The sequence below is a fragment of the Mya arenaria genome, chromosome 13, assembly GCF_026914265.1.
Source record: "Mya arenaria isolate MELC-2E11 chromosome 13, ASM2691426v1".
In the NCBI taxonomy this organism is placed as follows: Eukaryota; Metazoa; Mollusca; class Bivalvia; order Myida; family Myidae; genus Mya; species Mya arenaria.
The window spans coordinates 3,112,135-3,131,621 of NC_069134.1; the positions used below are offsets into that span (position 1 = coordinate 3,112,135).

At 36.2% G+C, this 19,487-nt stretch overlaps 3 protein-coding genes across 5 annotated transcripts in view; 2 read left to right on the forward strand and 1 right to left on the reverse strand.

The window, feature by feature from the left end:
* The window catches only part of LOC128213550 (dedicator of cytokinesis protein 7-like), a 30,847-nt gene extending 27,615 nt beyond the window's left edge, over positions 1-3,232 (reverse strand). For 2 of the 3 annotated variants that reach the window (XM_052919372.1, XM_052919373.1), the window contains exons 1-3: positions 3,110-3,177; positions 714-804; positions 254-435 (exon numbers count right to left, since the gene is read on the reverse strand). In XM_052919372.1, the coding sequence (XP_052775332.1) occupies positions 254-435; positions 714-804; positions 3,110-3,153 (317 nt within the window). In that variant the 5' untranslated portion in view covers positions 3,154-3,177. Of the gene's footprint in view, positions 1-253; positions 436-713; positions 805-3,109 lie in introns of all 3 variants that reach the window. The other variant, XM_052919371.1, reaches the window with a different exon arrangement.
* Positions 3,233-5,305: 2,073 nt separating this feature from the next.
* On the forward strand, positions 5,306-16,997 carry LOC128214752 (E3 ubiquitin-protein ligase TRIM56-like). Its single transcript, XM_052921386.1, has 5 exons — positions 5,306-5,420; positions 8,575-10,553; positions 10,793-10,931; positions 11,965-12,123; positions 12,886-16,997. The coding sequence occupies exons 2-5, from the start codon at positions 8,583-8,585 to the stop codon at positions 13,125-13,127; spliced, it is 2,511 nt and encodes an 836-aa protein (XP_052777346.1). The 5' UTR covers positions 5,306-5,420; positions 8,575-8,582; the 3' UTR covers positions 13,128-16,997.
* Positions 16,998-17,383: 386 nt separating this feature from the next.
* Positions 17,384-18,634, forward strand: LOC128213788 (protein yellow-like). The gene has a single exon (XM_052919844.1). It carries the CDS (start codon positions 17,384-17,386, stop codon positions 18,632-18,634), a length of 1,251 nt encoding a protein of 416 aa, XP_052775804.1.
* Positions 18,635-19,487: the final 853 nt, after the last annotated feature.

Consider the following 19,487-nt stretch of genomic DNA (forward strand, 5'->3'; position numbering starts at 1 on the left):
TATTTAATAAAAAAAAACAAAATTTGTTTTATTTATACATTAGCACACTTTTTTTGTTTACTTTCACTTATAAGTAGATTATATGAAGTCTAAATATTTCAAATTTAAATCTTTAATTTGGAAGTTTTTAACAAAGATGTACGATAGCTAATGGATATTGCCTAATTCCTAAGGACTGCATTTGGAAATTTTGGTTTCTGGGAGTAATGAACATCCAAACTTCTTTTCAGTATGGCTTCATAAGAGTATATACCCGATTTCTGGCACAATATGTGTGACAGTTCTGCAACGTTTGGGAAGTGAGAGAACCTCGATGTCATCATCATCAGGGTAGAGGAGGCGGTCACGGTAGGGATCCCTGTCAACCAATGACTGGTTCTGTACTACAAACTCCTCAAAGTCCGGGGGCTCTGACACGTCAACACTGCCTGACAGCTGCAGGAATAGACCCATTCTTATAGTTTATCTTACCGTATTTGAAGTAAGCCTTTCAATCAAGATTTACTGAATAGTCTCAAAATCAGAGTAAAGGGATTGAAAGATAGCAATAAATGTTTTTGTAGTATTGTAAATAATGATCTTAGGGCATTTAAGTTTAATTAAATTTCTAAGGGTTGTCTACTTTATAATACTGGTACCGGTACTTATAATTAACCCTAAAACTTACCAATGGTTTTAGAGCAACTGATCAATTAAATTGTCTGTTTGCCTACCTCTGTTAAATTCACTCCACTAACACTGCGAGGTAAATCATTGTAAATGGTAGATGATATCTGCTTTCTCACTTCTGCTGCATTTCCTTGTCTGAAAAATGGTGATAATATGTAATTTTTAAAATGCTTACAGCTTATTTCCGATGTAATTTTAACATAAATAAGTCACATAACCCCTTTAAAAAGTAGAACACAGCTTATGAGATATTGACTTGACTCCTCTTGTTTTCTAAACACAACCCCATAGGGTGGTCTCCAGAAATATGTATGTGTTTATATAGTGAGAATATAGAAATTCAGGTTATTGATTGAAAACCCAATTTCTTAGACTAACAGTAGCATTAGCTATGTATAAAGACTAAAACACTTCTAAAAACAGTTTTATATTATGAAAACTATTCATATAATTATATTTCGATAAAAATAATTTTTTTGATCCTTTACCCTTCTACTTTTACTTCGTTACTGCCTAGGCCATACGAGCATCGCAGGCAAGTGACGCCATAAAAGCATTAAAAGCCTTAGATCAGAAAGGCATATTAACAAGTATAACAATTTTAAAGTCTGTATTGCTAAGGCTGTGTACGTCTGCAGCGCTGCCCTAAAGTCGTCTAAAGAGGTGATCGGCACCAGGTCTGGAGGAACGGAGTTCCAGACTCTTATGGTCCGGAACAGGAAGCTGTTTCTGTACTGTTCGTAGTTGGCCCTGAGTTCAATGTAGGCTTTGTTATGTCTCCTAGTACCATGGTAATGAGCTGGAGTAGCATAGTTCGGTATTTCAACAGGAGAAATTATCTTTACTGCTTTACGAGAAGTTCCAAGTGACAAATCAGGCGCCTTGCGTTGCGACCATTAAGGGATTAAATATATCCTGCTTAACGGATTGGTCCCAGACTGGAGAGGAGTATTTAAGATGAGGTCGAACTAAAGAGTTGATGCTTTTTCTTCACAAGTTTTAAGGTTGCAGTTATAAATATGTCTCCTCAGTAGGTTGAGTATCTTTTACCTTTTGCTGTGATGTTGCCAATATGAGTTTTCCAGGTTAAATCTGATGTTAATTTGACCCAGAGGTATTGATGACTTAGAACTCTCTGGGGATACTGATGGAGTACTGCGTATCGATGTAGTTTCCTTTTCTGCTATTTTTGAGGAGGTGACACATTGATGCGTTGATTTTCATTAACCATGTATTTGACCAGTCTACAAGTGAATCTAAATGTTGTTGGAGCTGTATCTGGTCTTTTACGTTGTTGATACAACTAAAAGAGCTGTCACAGGGCTCTTTACAAAAGACAGCCATCAGTGAATAGCTTGATCCTAGTTGTTGGTGAGAACTTGTTGTTGGTGAGAACTTGTAGGCAATGTCGTTGATTTAAATAGCAAAAACATCAGGGGACCTAGCACCGTTCCTTGATGGACTCTGGAGAGGACTGGTGAATCTGTGGAGGTAGAGCCATCAAGGACCACATGTATAGTAGATGGCGATAGGTCACGGAGGCCTTACTGAAGTCCCGTATTAGAAGGTCTGTGGTCTGCCTCTGGTCAAGGCATTGTTTCAATGTTTGGTGTTTATGGAAAATACAACTAAATTTTTTATTCCATTTATTCATCTACATATATACACCAAAAATGGAGCAAGACAACTGTGTGCCTAGCAGTATAACAGTATAATTAAACTCTTGAGGCAGGAGTATCATATTACTTAAGCTTAACGTTTAATATCAGAACAGTCATTTGGACAGATTTTCTGTATTTAGAAGCTGGATTTCGCAGGCATATTTGGCTCTAAATCCATGTTGAAAACTGACTGAAATGTTTTTGTGATCTAGGTGGTTCATAATTTGTCTCAAGACAATATGCTCCATGGTTTTAAATAATATACAGGTCAATGAAACTGGTTGATAATTAGCTGGGCTGGTATTGTTGCCTTTCTTATAAACAGCTGTTATATCAGCCTGTTGCTAATCAGTAAGGACTTTGCCAGTATTGTAAGATGATTTTCAGTATGGGTGCCACTTCTGCAGCAACTTGATGATACATGTTGGTAAGAGGTCTGTGCCTGCTGCTTTAAATGGTTGTGAGTAAGAAGAACCCATATATAATGTATAGGCATCTGATCCTGTGCACATATATAAGGTGAAAAAAGCTATACATAATAAACAGCAGGCCTGATGCCATATTAGTCATTCTAAAATGCCGTCCAGGCTTTTTTTCTAATGATGGTTAGCCTGGACGGCATTTCAGAATGACTAGGCTAACCATCATTTAAAAAAGCCTGGACGGCATTTTAGAATGACTAGATGCCATATATGGGTTAGGTATCTATTAGTCATTGTTTAAAAGCTGGATAAAAAACATGCATTAACATGTGTGTGTAAATGAATGGTCTATCATACTTATTTAATTTTTGTGCAAAAGCTCTTTGTCCACTTCCAGACATTCCGAAAATAGGTAAATAATATTCTGATTAGAGCAAAATCATTTCCGGTTTTTTGCTTGCTTTTGATGATCGGCTACGCACAACTATCCAAAATGGCAGCAGTCAATAGTTTATAAAAATACACAATTACATTACTCTTTTCAGAAGTCACATTTAATTGTAATAAATAAGGGACAACACATTAGCATATTTCAGGTCACTAAATTGTAAACATGCATATTTATTTACGATAAATGCCAACTGGAAATAATTCTAATGAGAGGTTTATTTGTATATTTGGTTATCCATTTCCATTTGACGCGGCTAGCACATTTTCCTTGACCAACACGCACCCAAATTTTTTTCGCCAAGTTTTTCCAAAAAAAGGCATTATCTCAGATACGCAACAACATGATCAATTGATTATACTCTGTCATTGAAACATTTCGAAATGAACCAAACCTAGTAGAGAATAGGCAGTGTAAAATTTCGAATATATCGTCACTTCAAACTTGTTCATGAAAATTTATTTTAAACTAAAGTTAAAAATTAATTACAGACATGGCGGGCTCAAACACTTACCCCTGAAACTACCAATATGTTTTGGTTGGTAAATCGCAATTAATGTGCTAAGATTATTCAACTGCACACGTGTGAGTTGTCACAAGTTTCCAAGTTCAACATTTAAAATCTCCAGGAACTGGTGACGCCATTACAAATGACTTAAATTAAGGCAACATTATATCTGGGACTTAGATTCATCCCACTCCCAGATTATACCTGAAAACAATGTAATTCAATGGCAGATAATACTTTTTGTTCAACAAGTTTTAATATAACTTGATTGATAATGCTGCTAAGACTAAACATTGTTCTTCAATTCCACTAACATCTCCAAAATATTGGGAAGGTAGATCTATAGGCATAAGTTTTTTTTTCTATTTATTTTTTGAGAACCGGGATTCTGTACCAAACCGTGCTATATCAGGATATATAATTATTTTAGGAACTTTTAAACACAAAATGGTCAAATTTTAACATGTTCACTAAAAAATACACATCTTTTAGGAAATTACGGAAAAAAACACACTCTACGGCAAAAAAGTGAAGGAAAATATAGGATCGATCGGGTCAGTTGAAAAAATAAAATAAAAATACTAATCTATGCGAGAACTCCTTTAAACACATACATGTTTTAATGGAATTCAAGCATTGAAACCATTCAGACATGAAATTTTGCGAAAATGATAAAACACTCTGCTCGTTTTTGATATGCTGATGTTTTTTTACAAATGTTTTGCTCATTGTTACAGTTAAACACACACTGAATTTGCACATTTTGTAGACAATATGACGCAATGCGTTGTTTTTGTTAATTAACGGACTTTTGAAATATACCCTACTGGCTGTATTACGATGCTTGTTTTGCAATTTTTAACTCTGCATGCGTGCATCATTGATTAAGGTAAACAATATTTGTATAGTTAATTTTGTGTTGATATCATGTTCACACTGGAAACCGTCGCGATTAGGTATAGTCACATTCTCGCCTATGTAAAAATCCGAATTATTTTAGAGACTCCTTTGTAGTTTTCTCTCGCTTTTTATTATTTCTTTACGATGGAGAGACAGACTGGAGACTGTCATAAACGTTCTTATATCCCTCTCGCTCAAATTTATCCTATTTACAATTTCGAGTGACTTCCAGATCTTCAAAGGAATCGAGGTTTTTATATGTAGTCACTATTGAGCAAAGCACGTGCAAATGTCAACGAATTATTTATATAAAACAAAATTTAACCAGTATATGATTGTTTGAATTCACGACGAATGTATTACTTGTTCACCACTGGGACGTAAAATCTTACCGTTATCGTTTCCATAACATACATGTATAATACATGCACGCATATATGTATGTATGCTGAAATAATTTACACTTGTACAGTTTGCTTTCCGCAAAAGGAGATCTAAATAAAAACATTTAAATGATGCAAAATATCAAATGTTTAATTAAATCGATACTCTTTATTGATATTATCACGAACATATGTACATTTGTGGTACTCGAGATACCTGTCTCTGCAACAAGCCCAAGGCTCATTTTACAGAAAGGGGAAGTAACGCTGGGTGGAAATTGTGCTGTCAGTAGCAAAACTGTTGACTGCTATTTCCAAAGCTGCAACCCAATGCCAAATCAGACTTGTGTAAACTTTGGGCTTGGCATTACATTTTCGTGTGTCATCAAGTTTTAACAGTTTCTGTTAAACGAATGTTTCTTAAATTTGGTATATAATCTTGCATGAAATGTTTTATCTAAATAGTCACTTAGTTTATTAAGAGTTTACTTTTACGAGTTTGTTGTTCGGATACTTTAGTTTCGGACACAGTTATTTGAGAATAAATGAGCGATTATGAGCTCCCATATCACTCTTGAAATAAGCATCAAAATATACTGTTATTACCCGAACTTATCAATAATAGCTAGAATGTATTTTGATTGAGTCCAAAATTATCTGAACTGTTGTATTGTGTGGGCACAGTGGTGTGAAGTAGTCCAAATAATTGTATGTTGACGGATTTTTAAAAAAAATAATTATATGGCAAATCCTTCACGTACAAATTGTTTAGTATCATAAGTGGGTAGTTGTTCCGATCAGGATTCCGGGTTAAAGCATATACTAAGCGTCTATAAAATATCATAAAAACAAGAAATATTACCAGATAATGTTATTTTATGTCAGTTCCGTACACAAAAAATAAATATCCAACTTATAACTATGAGTTTGACGGCTTTTCTTCATTTCATTCTGTCAAATCATAACGATATAAACATGAAGGGCACCTGCAAGGCTTCAGCCAAGTTCAGGGCACAGTTTTAAATCGCTCGGAACATTTCGGCCATGGCCGAGTTGTAACGATTGTACAACGAGGTCTATTTCGAAGCTTTGTCGATTACGATTGTATCGTGTTGTTCCCCTTCGCATAATTGTTGTCTGTGTCAGTCAACTTTCGTTTTATTGGAAAGCTAAACAACTTGTTTTAATGCATCAAATGCTTGTTTAGTGCAAAATAACATTTCACTTGGTAAAAATATGAATATAACTCTTTATGATCAATTTCAACCATAAAATACTTCACTTAAAACAATTTCAATATTTTTAAAACACCCCCGTTTTTTGCACATTCCCGTTTAGATGTTAGGGATTGGAAGAATCCCGTATAACACGTCTATTATTTTAGACTATGGTGTGAAGTGTATAAACTCTTGATATTTTTATTAGTGTTATATGACCTGAATAATTCAGTGACATATGAACTAAACATATGCATTTCAGATTTACATAAGATGTTAGTTATTATAATAATCTACGATCAAATAACTACAAAATATATAATTTTAAGAAAGTCAGGAAGTAAGGTAATGCCTTATAGAAACACAGTCATAAAAAGTGAATAAACTCTGCTTTGGTATCATATGACCTGTAAAAAATAAGTGATATTTAACCTAAAAGTGTGAACAGGAAAGCTGCGATCTCTCAAGGACGTCATGGCCTGAGCTTAAACATCCGAGTGATCCGATGTTCCAAAAGACCCGAGTTTCAATTTTTGTCTGTTTTAAAATGTCTTTAATACAATTTATTTCAAAGTTTGAATTCCTCATATCCTTCTTTAATTCGGCACAGATTATATTTTGTGTTGTGGAAATTGCTCATATGTTCATATACTTAATGTGAAAATGTAAAAGAAAAAACAACAATAAACAGTGAATAAATAGCAAAGTTTATATCGATGGCACCATTTAAAAATGCTGAACTTACATTTTTGTACTTTTTCAGGAGATACAAAAAACAATATAAAATGTCATATACAATGACATGTAGGTTCGGGTTTTTCTGCAACTTCTACTGACCAGTAAACTCAATTTCTATTGGCTGTTATGTCCGGTGTTTTCAGAAAAGGTGGCAAACTAAAATATGTTAATAAAAAGATGAAAACCCCGAAATAGCAAAAAATGTAGGTTCAGCTTTTTTAAATGATGACATCGATATGTAAGAAAACCCCAACATTTTCTAAACAGGCAACAATAGAAAATTACATTGCATTTTAATGCATTTATCAGATTTAATTTTTGGCAAAATCAAGAATTGCACATGTTGTCTGCCTCCCTGAATTATTGAATCATAATATGGTAGCGGTTTACTCATATGTGTATTACTCATTTACATTTCTAGCCATTAATTTATCACCATTGACTTCTCACAATTAGCTTCTCAAATGCCCAAGTATTAGCGGTAATGCAATTTTTGCATCTTGGGGAAATTTTAATAACTGGCAGTTGTTTGTTTATTTTGGAACATGCTAAATGGAAAAAATGTGTGAAATTATGACCTTGAGACAATCAAAGTTTTGCACCTGATTTGTGTATTTGGGACCAGCAATGGTGCTCGAGCCCTAGACTTATTTATGTTTCGATCCATCATCAGTATATTTCATATGAAAATAGAAGGGATAATGGTCAGGACTAAGCCTTGATCTCGACTGATTGCCAGTTCCTGAATGACAGCCTATTCAAATGATCACAATTTGACTGTATTTTTTTTCTAAGATTTATGAAAGGGGTCACTCGTACCAACTATCTAGCATAAAATAACTATGAATTACTGAAGTTTAACAATGTCAGGTAATTTTGAAGGGTCTAAATAGCCAAAATTGAAACAACTCTGCCATTGCAGGGTTCGACAATAAATTTTTTTTTGAGAGCTGGACAAGTGGTCTAATACCTTTGAAAACCTACGAGACCTGACCTATACTGAACTAGACCAAAGTGTAAAACATATAATACCATACAAACAGATGTCAAAAAATAAATTAACATACCAAGTCATACTTGCCATAGATTAACATTACTATTGCTTCCAATTCACAAATTTCGCTTAGCATTTGCATGCGCTTAGCATGAATTAAAAAAATCTTTTAACTATGAACAGTTAAAATGGAATGTACTCTGTATCCTGAGTAATTTTTGGATACTTTTGGAAACTTCAACAAATAGAAACCATAAATTAATTTGTTTTGGGTAACCCTACCCTTCCTCAAATATGCTGCCTACCCTAGTATTAATTTTAATAAAAACAACAAGAAACAAAATAACACACAATAAACATGTTTGTTTTTTTTAAACATAAACTGTCATTCATTTTTGGCAGAATAAAGTTCCATATAAACTGCACCTAATTTGCAAGAAATAGTGCTATTTGAAAGAAAGTTGTCTTCTTTTGAAGTATATTTGGAAAAATAAATAAAGAAATAAAAATGAAATAAAATAAAATCCCTACCAACAGTGAACTCGACCTAGTAATTTTGGTGATGTTGCCCTAAGCGTACCATTTGTTTTATACCTTTCAGGAAGACCTATATCAAATGTTTTAATAATTTCAGATTAGATCATGGATCTGCTAGCAGAATCTTCTGTGGAAAAGAAAGGTAGTACAGAGGAGGAAGACCTAGAAGTTGACATGATGGACAATGTTGCAGAAGGAACTAATGTGGACGAGAATGGTGATGGAGTTGCCGAAGGTGATGATGACTGTAAGACCAGAGAGGTAAGCATGGGTAAAGAGCCCGTTATAGAGATGGAAGAGCCAGCAGAATTGAGCATCAATATAAATGCAGCAGACATAGACATGTATGTATCCGACAGTGACGAATCTTACAGTGAAGCTGCCTCTGGCAATATGGACCACACTCATGAAGATGATGGTGACAATTTGGTGGAGCAAAGGAGCAAACTCCACTGTATGATCTGTGGAAACCTGTACACAGATCCAAGACTGCTTGAGTGTTTGCATACATTTTGCTTGGAGTGCATACAAAGTTTAAAAAAGAATAAAAAGCGATATCCGCATTGTCCCGTCTGTGAAATGGCCATTTTAAATAGACAGTTGAAACACCTTCCAAAGAATTTAGTGTTAAGTAACCTTCTGTCTTCTGATGCTAGCAGTGCTACAAACAAATGTATTGTGTGTTCCCTTCACGACATAGAGGCAGCACCAACAGGAAGGTGCATGGACTGTGGTGACCTACTGTGTGAAAGTTGCTGTGAGAAACACACGTTTTCCCGGCAGACGGCGAAACACAAGATTGTCCCCATCAACAGTGAATCCCCAGTACCTCAGCGAAGTCTGTACAAGCTCTGCCCGAGTCATGATGAAATGTGCTCAAACTTCTGTCTTAAATGTAAAACAGCTGTATGCAAGGACTGTGTGCAGTCTGATCATAGTGAACACAAATACATGTCCATAGAGGCTAAGAATAAAGAAATACAGCATGGCATGGATGCTCACCTCAAGGAATTGGAGCAAATGGTATCAACACTTGAGGATAATGATAATTACAATGAAGTTCTTGAAATGTTAGGAGAAAAGGAAAAGAAAGAAATTGAGATTCTGACCAAAGGAAAGGAAAAATGTATTGAGCATATTGAAAAAGAGCATGAGAAGCATATGAAAATTCTTGCGGTGCATTTCAGTAACATTAAAAATAGAACAAAAAGGCGACATAGTTATATTCAAGCACAACGGCGTGATGTGTCTTGTCTTCGAGATAATATTGATTTCATTCTATCAGAAGGGCAGGTAGATGAAATTATGCAAATGCATGGTATCATTGAACAAAGAATTAATAAAGTTAATAGTAACTGCAGAAAAACATACAAGCCAGTCACAACATCAAGCAATCTCCCAAGAGCTTATTTTAGATCGGATTTTCTAAATACAATGAAAGCAAAGTCAATCTTTTATGTTTCAAATCCTGATAAACTTGCTGAGAAGTCTTCAAGTGAGCCTGTTAGGAAACAGCCAGAGCACCTGCCATCGACTTCCAGGATCAATCAGGCACCCTCTCAGGAAGTTCGGTTTCCAGCTCGTGGAGGTGGTCGGGGAGCTTTGCTGCAGAGGCACCTGACGCCCTCTCTATTGGGGGATTATCCCGGGCCCCAGGGAGCAGCATCCAGGCCAGGGATGACCACCAGACAGCCAGAGACATGTTTTACCAATGGAAAGACTAGTTCTTCAGCAAAACACTCCTGGGGCCAGGCAGCACTTCATAATTTAGAGAGAACTAACTATGCAGACTCCATGCAGATGAACATTCTGCCTGACACTCACAAAACACCTCTGATACTGAAGCAAAGGTCATCTGTGAATGTCAGACTAGAGAGCGACAAAAAAGTCCCTGACATTGTTGGACTTGTATTTACATCCCTTGAGAACTTTGTGGTGTGTGATGCAAGGAACCAGCTCCTCAAGGCATTCAGCTGTTGGGGCAAGTTCATCGACTGCATTCCCGACCAAGGGCCCAACTATGTCACCTTCTGCAAGAACTACCTCATCTGGAACAGCCAGTTTTCCTCAATCAAGGTGATAATGTACTCAAAATGAAAAACAAGTATTCTTTTAATTTGTAGTGATTTTTAAGGGCTTGATAATGAATGCTGTACATAATTATTTATCATAACTATTGAAAATGGCCAGAAGTAATTGGAATTTTAATTGGCATAATCAATTATTGTCTTGTATAATAATATTATAAGCATCATTAATCATCCTTGTTAAACTGTCAATACTCTCTTATTGTTTTATACTGTGTACTTATGCAGTTCTATGACACAAAGAGCTGCCAGGTGCGGACCAACACCAACTTCACACCAGCTCCCCACCCCCTTACCACATGCAGGGACCAAACTTACCTGGTGGCCAATGTTCATCACTCTTCTATAGAGGCATACACAATGGAAGGTAGGGTTCTTGAGTCATGATGATGACAATTGTGGATAGTTAATACAGGCAAATGTATGGAACATGATTCTGTTTCTTGTAATGTCATAATCCATTTTCAAAGTTTTTTTGAAATGTCCTGGTTAGGATCAAGACTAGGGTGTTGTCTGCTGGAGGCAGACACTTTAAGTACGTGTAGTTACCAACAAGCACTTAGTTAAGTCAGTGACCCAGGATTGTGGGATACTGGTATCAAATTTTTTTTTTTCTACAAAATGCCCTTGAAGTTTTATCGAGTGATATTTTTGTAGTCCTAGTGTATTAACTTATAACCATTTGTTTGTTATATTAGGTTTAGATTTAGGGTCCAATCCACTTTCAGATGGTAAGTAAAACTTTGAAGGATGAGATGTTACACATACAGGATTTAATAGTTTGTATGGTTGTTTGTGATTTATCTTTTATTGTTACAATTTCTTTATTGTTTACTAGTTCCGTGCAGTTTCACGATAAGAGGGTTATTTATTTTTTGCTTTGATGTCATTCTCGTTGTTGGTGTTGGCGGTATGCAAAAGCATTAAACCTGGTCATAATCTTTCAACCACTCAAGATATTAAAAAAACAAACTTGTAACACTGTAACATATGTTGCAGGAGACAATACCCACATAACTCTGTCTTTACTTATTGTCAAGTTATGCCCCTTGTTTCAAGTTGCAAAAAACAACAGACATGGTATTTTTTTTCATTCTTTAAATATATAGTCCAACTCATTTTCTCTGTACATAGTTGTTATGATGATTTCTCATGGGATTAATCAGAGCACAATTTGAGTCAAATGGAAACATTACTTGCAAATATTGTTATTCTTAATGATTACATGAGCTGGTTAAAAGCCTTGTCCACTATGTAAAATTACTTTAAATTACATCTTCTATCCGACGTTACTCTTATTAATTGACACGGCAAATCAAGAGATGATGAAAGAGAGTTTAATGTAGAAAGCTAAACCTATTTTTTGTTTACACACATTCTCACATGTTCTTCATCATCAGCCCCTGGCAAGCTGGTGTTGTTCATGGAACCAAGGGGCCGGGATGGGCAGATCATTCAGAATGTGGGCGCCATTGCAGCCCGCAGCAAGAACCAACTGGTCATCCTGGACGCTGGCAATAAGAGAATAGTGGTCAACGACCTCACTGGCATCTTCCTGGGTGAGATATGTGGTGTACCCTGGATTCCTATTTCCTGTGCATGTGTTGCGGGTTTTTTTCTAAACAAATATTAAACATGCGAAAGTCTGTTTGTTTTAGCTCTTTCTTTGTAACTATTTAAAAGAGTTTAATCAAACCTCACAGAATTTTAGAGCAGCATGGAAGGTTTGTCATTTATTAACTCAAAGGTCAAGGTGACACTAAAAGGGTTTCATAATAATAATAATAATAATAACTCTTGTCTCAGCTGTATCTGTCATTTAAATCAGATTTCAATAAAACTATAAAGAATTGTAGAGCAACATGGGAAGTTGTTTCATGTATAGATTTCATGCTCACATATTAAAGGTCTTGAATAATAATGTGCCAAACAAACTCTTCATAGCAGTATGTTGTATTTCAGCCATTGCTTATCATACATGGGTTTAGCAAGGCCCTTCACTCCAGTTTCAATAATTGTTCAGTTATGCCCCTTGACTAACTGAAATGAAACAAACTATAAAGTATAGCAATGAAATCAGCTTGCAGGGCTCATGTTTAAAATATCTCACACACAAAAAGCAGAAATAAAGCAAGATCTGTAAGCCAGTTCTTTTTGTTACTTTTCTTTATGCACACCCATGATTTAAAGTTTTTTATGCATGAAAAAAACATAGTCAAAAGTATCTAATTATCAATAAAAGAATGATTTCACAAACTTCACCTCTTATTGACTCCATAACTATGTGTATATTGTTACCTGTCGCTTAAATGATTTTCCAGGTGAGTTCTGGCGCGATGGAATGCACCCTAGTGCCATCTGCATCACCGAACATGACCAGATCCTGGTGACAGACGCTGCACGTGACAAAATCATCCTGCTGTCTGCACGTGGAGACTTCATTAAGGAGTGGCCAACCCTTGTAGAGCAGCCATGCGCAGTCGCTACCAACGGCAATGGCACCCTGGTAGTTGCAGGGGCTGGGAGGGATGTGAAGATCTACGAGTACAAGCTGGCTCACTGAGCAATGAGATAGTGAATAACTTGGACTACTTTGCTGTATTAAATCTATGAAGTTTGTTGTGGTTGATTAAAACGACAGAGGTCATTAGTACGGTCTATTCACATTGATAACATAGGGTTAGTTGTGATGTATTAACACAGATGTGGTGTGGTAATTACTGGGGTGTTCATGATAGGTGCTGTTATGGTGTACTTAATATGATGTTCATGTGGGATACTATTGTGGAGAACTTACTGTGGTGATCATGTGGGATGCTATTGTGATGTTCCGGTATTATTGATGTGTTCTTTTTTGTGGTATGATACTGTATGTGTTTACTGAAGTGTATATTTTGGAACTGTGCTCATTATATTTTCGAGGAGCCATTTTTGCATTGTATCCCCTTGAAGATTTGTTTATTACTAAATAAATATGTTTCAATAATAATGTTCCCATTCCAGAATCCAGTTCCTGGGGCAAAAAGTGAAAACTAGCGAGATATGATTGAATCAATTTATTATTTGTTTATTCATTGTTTTTTGACACAAGCAATTGTACAACTGTTTTTCATGATATATATATGATGTTTTGTTAACGGTGTTGAGTGAAATGCAGCCTTCAAAATGTAAATGTTATCCTCAGTGCCATTGTTGGAAATAAACAACATTTTTACTAATTGCTTATTAAGAAAAATAATGCCCTCTAGTCTAGAGAAACAAACTGTTAATTTCAAACGTGAATAAGATAAAAAGGTACAAAAACTAATATTTTTCAGTTTCCAACAGCTCTCTCAAATTTTATATACTGCACTCTTTTCAGCTACCTTTCATTTCAAGCTTTACTCCTACTACATCTTACATAACACATTTCAAACTGGAGTAATTCTCACTCACACAAGCACCAATCTTATTCAGGCCTCTGGCAACCTTGTATGCATAATAGAAAAACAATCATGCCGCTAATGGGTTCTGTCTCCCTCTTATTGTTTCCATATTTTGTTTCCGTCTGCTCATGCAGACATATTCTTATCTTGATCATGTCTATTTCTGATGTTTTTTCTGGGTGAGATTTGTCAAAGTTATAAAAGAAGTATTATTTTGGGTTTTCTCTATGGGAATTTTACTGAGAGTTCTACTAACATTGTGTACTAACTACATTGTGTAATTGTAGCATGTTACATGTTGAGTTTTGACTATCTTACTATCATTGAAGATGTTTTGTTTGAAATATTGAAGATGTTTTTTGATTGTTTTGTGGATATGGATGCCATTTTCATAAAACTGTATAAAGAATTTCTGACTGTCACTTTGGATGTAAAGGTGTTATGTCACAAAATAGACATTACAGTTACTAAAATATTCTTTTCATAGACTTCTGTATTCTCATGTAAATCTTGTTCCGTTTCTATGAAAGCTCTTTCACATATATGTTGTGCTAAATCCTTCCATTGAAAATAGGCCTCTATATTCTCATGCAAATCTGGTTCACATGAATAATACTTCCATTGAAATTAGGCCTGTTCCCAATTTCATTTATGTTCTGAGTGTAATTTTCAGACTTAAGGTTCAATAATGCAAATTCTTACTATTTTCAATACATATTTTATATCTTTTTTGAATGACATACAATAGTTTGTGTTACATTCAAAATTTCACATTTCTGAGTCTTGAACCCAAATCTTGGGTAATGTGGGTCTCAGAGATTTGTTGCTATATTGTTCAGTTGGAAGACTTTTGTGATGTTTCATTATCCTTCAACTAATGTATTATCATGCTAGTTTTTCTGTATTTGCAATTCCTGCCTGTGCATAATTAACCACACTGTTGCTTGTTACTCACATCAGTTCATGTTCCTTTTTATAACTATTCATGTAGATAGAATCAGTGTTGGCTATGGCCATGACTGTATTTCAAATATACATGTTCATGATTACAGATGTCTTTAACAATTTGTTTGCATACTTCAACAGTGAGACTTGAGCATTTAGTTGGCCATTTCATGTTTTAACAATTGTCAAGCCTGTTTGTGCTAAACTCTACTCAGTCTCCACTATGTAAGGTTGCTTGAGTGTATGTTACTTTAACTTTATTTATTTTAATGATTACTAAGACAGTTATATTAACATATGCTAAGTCACTTGCATTGGCGCGATGTTGCTCAAGAGTGTGATCTTGTGTTGTGGGGGAAACCTGTGAACCCGGTGGAAACCCACTTGTCCGGCTTGGTGACCATCAACCAAACTCACATGCGCCCAAATCAAACCATGGTTGCCTTGGTGAGATGGGAGTGATTTTACAACTGTGCGAACCCGACAACCTGAGTGTATGTTAGTGTGTCCTTCTGTTTGTCTGTTTCACCATTAAATAATGGCTTGTCAGGGCTGTAACCTGGCCATGCTTGTGGTAATATAAGAATAACTTCACCATGTGAAGCTGGCGTGGCCGTAACAAGTCCCATGTCAATTGGTCACTGATTCAAGTAAAAGTCTTGGGTCATTGGTCAGATTTTCTTGTGTACCAAAGGTTAAAAGCAGAAGATATTTAATAAAATATACTTTTACAGAAATATTTCACCATGTCTGTACATCAGTGGGCTTGACATTGACATTGGGTTGTGGCCAACAAAGCTCTAGTTGTATATTAATGTACATGCAATGTTCACACTGTATTATTATATTCCATATGCTTGTGAATTTCGGTTAAATGAGTGTGCTATAAGTATGAATGTTAGATATTAATCTGAATGATATCTTGTAAACCTTGCACAAAGAAGATCTAAAGGTGATTTGTTGTTGATGCAGGAATGCAGGAAACCCAGGGAAAAATTGGTGTCCATTTGTTCAATCAGCTTCTTATTCCAGCCTCAAGTAAATCTAAAAACAAATTTCTTGTTAAAAGTATTTAATTTCGGAAGAAGGTTTTTACTAATACTCTGACACATTGCTTGCATTTTGAAAGCTCGCTGATAAGCATGTTAGTTGATATAATCAGTTTTTGTGTCTGCTCCTAATTCCATTTATAGTAATGTATCTGTTTGCATCATTCCAATCCTGGATGGTTGTACTTTCTGTATTCAGACTTGGGTATAAGAGTTGATATTTATCTTCATACATTTTTAGTGCAGGTTTTGTTATCATTTTGTTAGTAGTGCCTGTATCCGTGTTTTCATGGTTATAAAGTGCCATGTAGTTTTCCTAGTTCTTATAGTTTGTAGTTTACTCTTTGTATCTTTTTTCACTATAACTGTACCTTCTCTTATTGTTTCCTGAACCGTGGAGAACTGTCTCAGACCTAGGACCAAGTCTGCTGGATTCTTGCGTTAAATGGTTCACAGCCTTTCTCATCTCTTATTCACCTCTCGTTGCTACAGTGCTATATTCTACACATACATTTAAGTTTATGGTTTTCATTGATAGTGGCATTCTGGTCAAGGCAGTAACCCTGGAATGGCCCGCGGGATTTCCCCAACTTTTAGTGATGCAGTATACATACGTTTTCTAAACACTAACACTCTACCCACCAATCTTCAACATCTACTTTTCATGTTACATTGTTCCATAGACTTCTACCATTGGGTCACTAATGAATAAACACAAGAAGTATTTGACAGTCTTTAGAATTTAAATCTATGAAGACAAAAGGGTGCCCATGGACGGTGCCTAACTCTTTAGCTTAATCCTACTTATGCATACCGATTATCTTATTAAGTTACAGAGGTATTATATATGCATATTGGTATTTTACTGGTTTCAGGATAATACTGTGCAGATATAATGTGTTAAAACAAATATTTAGTTTTGTTAATGCAGTTATATATGTCTTAATTATTATGTAGGTCGTCTTTCACAAATATTGCAAATTATGCTGTGGTTTAATTATGAAAATAAACTGAGGGAAGGTACTACTTTGTTTACGTTTTGAACAGTTGAGAATAATATTGTGCAATATATACATTTTGTTTGATAATTACCGATTTAATGAGAATTGTAACGGAACACCAAATATTTGATTGTTTACTGGTAACGAACTAATCGGGCAGAAGGTTCCCCTGGTTTGGCTGTAAATAGTTGTGACCTGGGTTAATGTTTGCTCTGTACCTTGGTATGCAGACACGACTTGACAACTTGCATATGTGTCCATTGGCCAGCCACGACCCTTTCTGATGTCCTGCATAGTGTTCTAATTTTACTGTCCGTAAACGTAACACTTTAGACTTGAATGTTTCACAGCATCGATGTTTTCGTGTGCTCCGTGTAAAAAAATAACGTGTAACTCACCATGCAAGTATTTGTTAACACATGCCGGGCATGTTTGCTGTTAGCATGCATTAGTTTTCAGTTAACTACCGTTTCAAGTCAAAGTCGGGACAACATTTCATATGCCTGGGCGATTTATGAACTACCAAACGTGCAGTATGACTGGCCCAATACCTCTGAAAAGGCTCGTGCTATAAGGAACGGGGAGTATATAGTGGAGAATAACATCATAACGGGGATCAAGGTACACATGGACACAATTTACGTCACCGTGCCAAGATGGCGTCCGGGAGTCCCGTCGACGTTGAACGTGTTGGGCGAGGATGGCGTACTGCGGCCGTTTCCCAGCTGGGCCATGAACACACTGGGCGACTGTGGGAGCCTCCAGTACGTTCAGAGTATGGAAGTGGACCCGAACACCGGCCGGATGTGGATCATAGACACCGGCCGCGTCGACACTAGGGCAGCCGGCCTGTCCCCGCGTAACCTTTGTCCGCCTAAACTTGTTATACTAGACATAACCACTAAAAAGATCGAACGAGTGTATGAATTTCCCGACAATGTTGTTTCTCATACTAGCAATTTCATGAACGATATCGTCCTTGATTACGTTGACGGTGAAGCAAGATTTGCATATATTTCTGATACATCAGACGCTAAGATATACGTATACGACTTTGAAAGAAATGCATCATATTATTACCAGGATATTACGATGAACGCTCAACGGCTTATTCCCGGTGTGCAGGACGGTCTTCTATCGGCCCCAGTTGACGGTATAGCAATGTCCGCCGACTTTGCATATGTATACTACTGCACGTTGACGTCCATTGAGCTGTACGCCATACCTACTCATACTTTGAGACGCCCGGGTGCCAATTTCTCAGCTGATATCATTCACGTCGGCCAGAAAGCTGGGGGCTCCGACGGGATGGTGTGTGGGCAAACATCGCTATTTTATGCTGTGTTTGAAAGAAATGCAGTTTTCAAGGCTCACAGCGAGTTAAGAGGTCAATCGATTTCTCTGAAGACGCAAAATGAAGTGATTTCAGACCAAGAGTCAGTGAAATGGGTCGACACCTTCGCTTTCAATGGTACGGATCTATGGTTTGTGGCAAACAAGTTGAATCTGTTCGCCACAAACCAGCTTAACTTCAATGGAAGTCAATCAAATATGTATATCTGGCGCCTAGAAGTCGGGGAACACGGTTACTTGTGGAGGGCCCGCGAAAGGACGCTCAATCAGAACGTTCCACTAGTCATTGTTGGCTGAATGTTCGTATGGTCGCTCGAAAATGAACGCATGACTTACAATTGGATATGAAGTGGTTTACTTTATGATCGATAGGAATGATTTAGAGAAAAAAATCCAGCATTTTTTTCTGCTGATAAAATGATTTGTATATAAATCATATATCTTTATATGAAAGAAACTTTTATTATTTTGTCTGTTGTTTTTTTGCAATATTTTCTCCATCGAAAAATCTTTAACTTAATCCAATGCAATATGCATTAGATTCTATTCATAATACCTTGCTATCATTTTGCTTGCAAAATGATTTTGGTTGGTATACGTTAACTTGGGAAAGGACAGTCCCTGATCAACGTAAATCTTTGTGGCCCAACCCTAACTTAGAAGGTGGATCAAAAGGTCATCGAATAGGTCATTCCAGGAGGTTATCAGTATTTATACGAGGTCCTCAAAGATCATGGTCGTTGATTTAGTTTTAAACGTAAGAAAGCAATGTCATGAAAGGAAAGACAGTTTCCAAATTGTTAGCATGGTTTTAATAGTCCATATTGTAGTTTAACGTATTGGCAAAACGGTCATGGTCAAGGTCATAAAAGTTCAATATTAACAATTGTTTGAAAAACTGTAAACAGTCACGAAATGGCTTTATAGTACCACTTCAGTTGAATGATTATGACAGATGACCACCCACGAACATGTCCTCGTTTCACGAACGGCTTTTAGGCTTTGACTTAGAATTGATTAAGTGTGAGGTTTGTACACTTAAACTTATCAAAACCTCCAGTGAACTTATGTTTCGCTGATCGTTCAAAGGCGGTGACCTCAACATACTTTAGGTATACAGTTTGGGCATTTGATTTCTGTCTTTATCGTC

Bases quoted from the DNA above. Each gene is read 5' to 3' on its own strand.
- LOC128214752 (XM_052921386.1), top strand. From the start codon at position 8,583: ATGGATCTGCTAGCAGAATCTTCTGTGGAAAAGAAAGGTAGTACAGAG. The intron at 10,554-10,792 runs GTGATAATGTAC...GTACTTATGCAG, and splicing joins GCCAGTTTTCCTCAATCAAG to TTCTATGACACAAAGAGCTG. The intron at 10,932-11,964 runs GTAGGGTTCTTG...CTTCATCATCAG, and splicing joins AGAGGCATACACAATGGAAG to CCCCTGGCAAGCTGGTGTTG.
- LOC128213788 (XM_052919844.1), top strand. From the start codon at position 17,384: ATGCAAGTATTTGTTAACACATGCCGGGCATGTTTGCTGTTAGCATGC.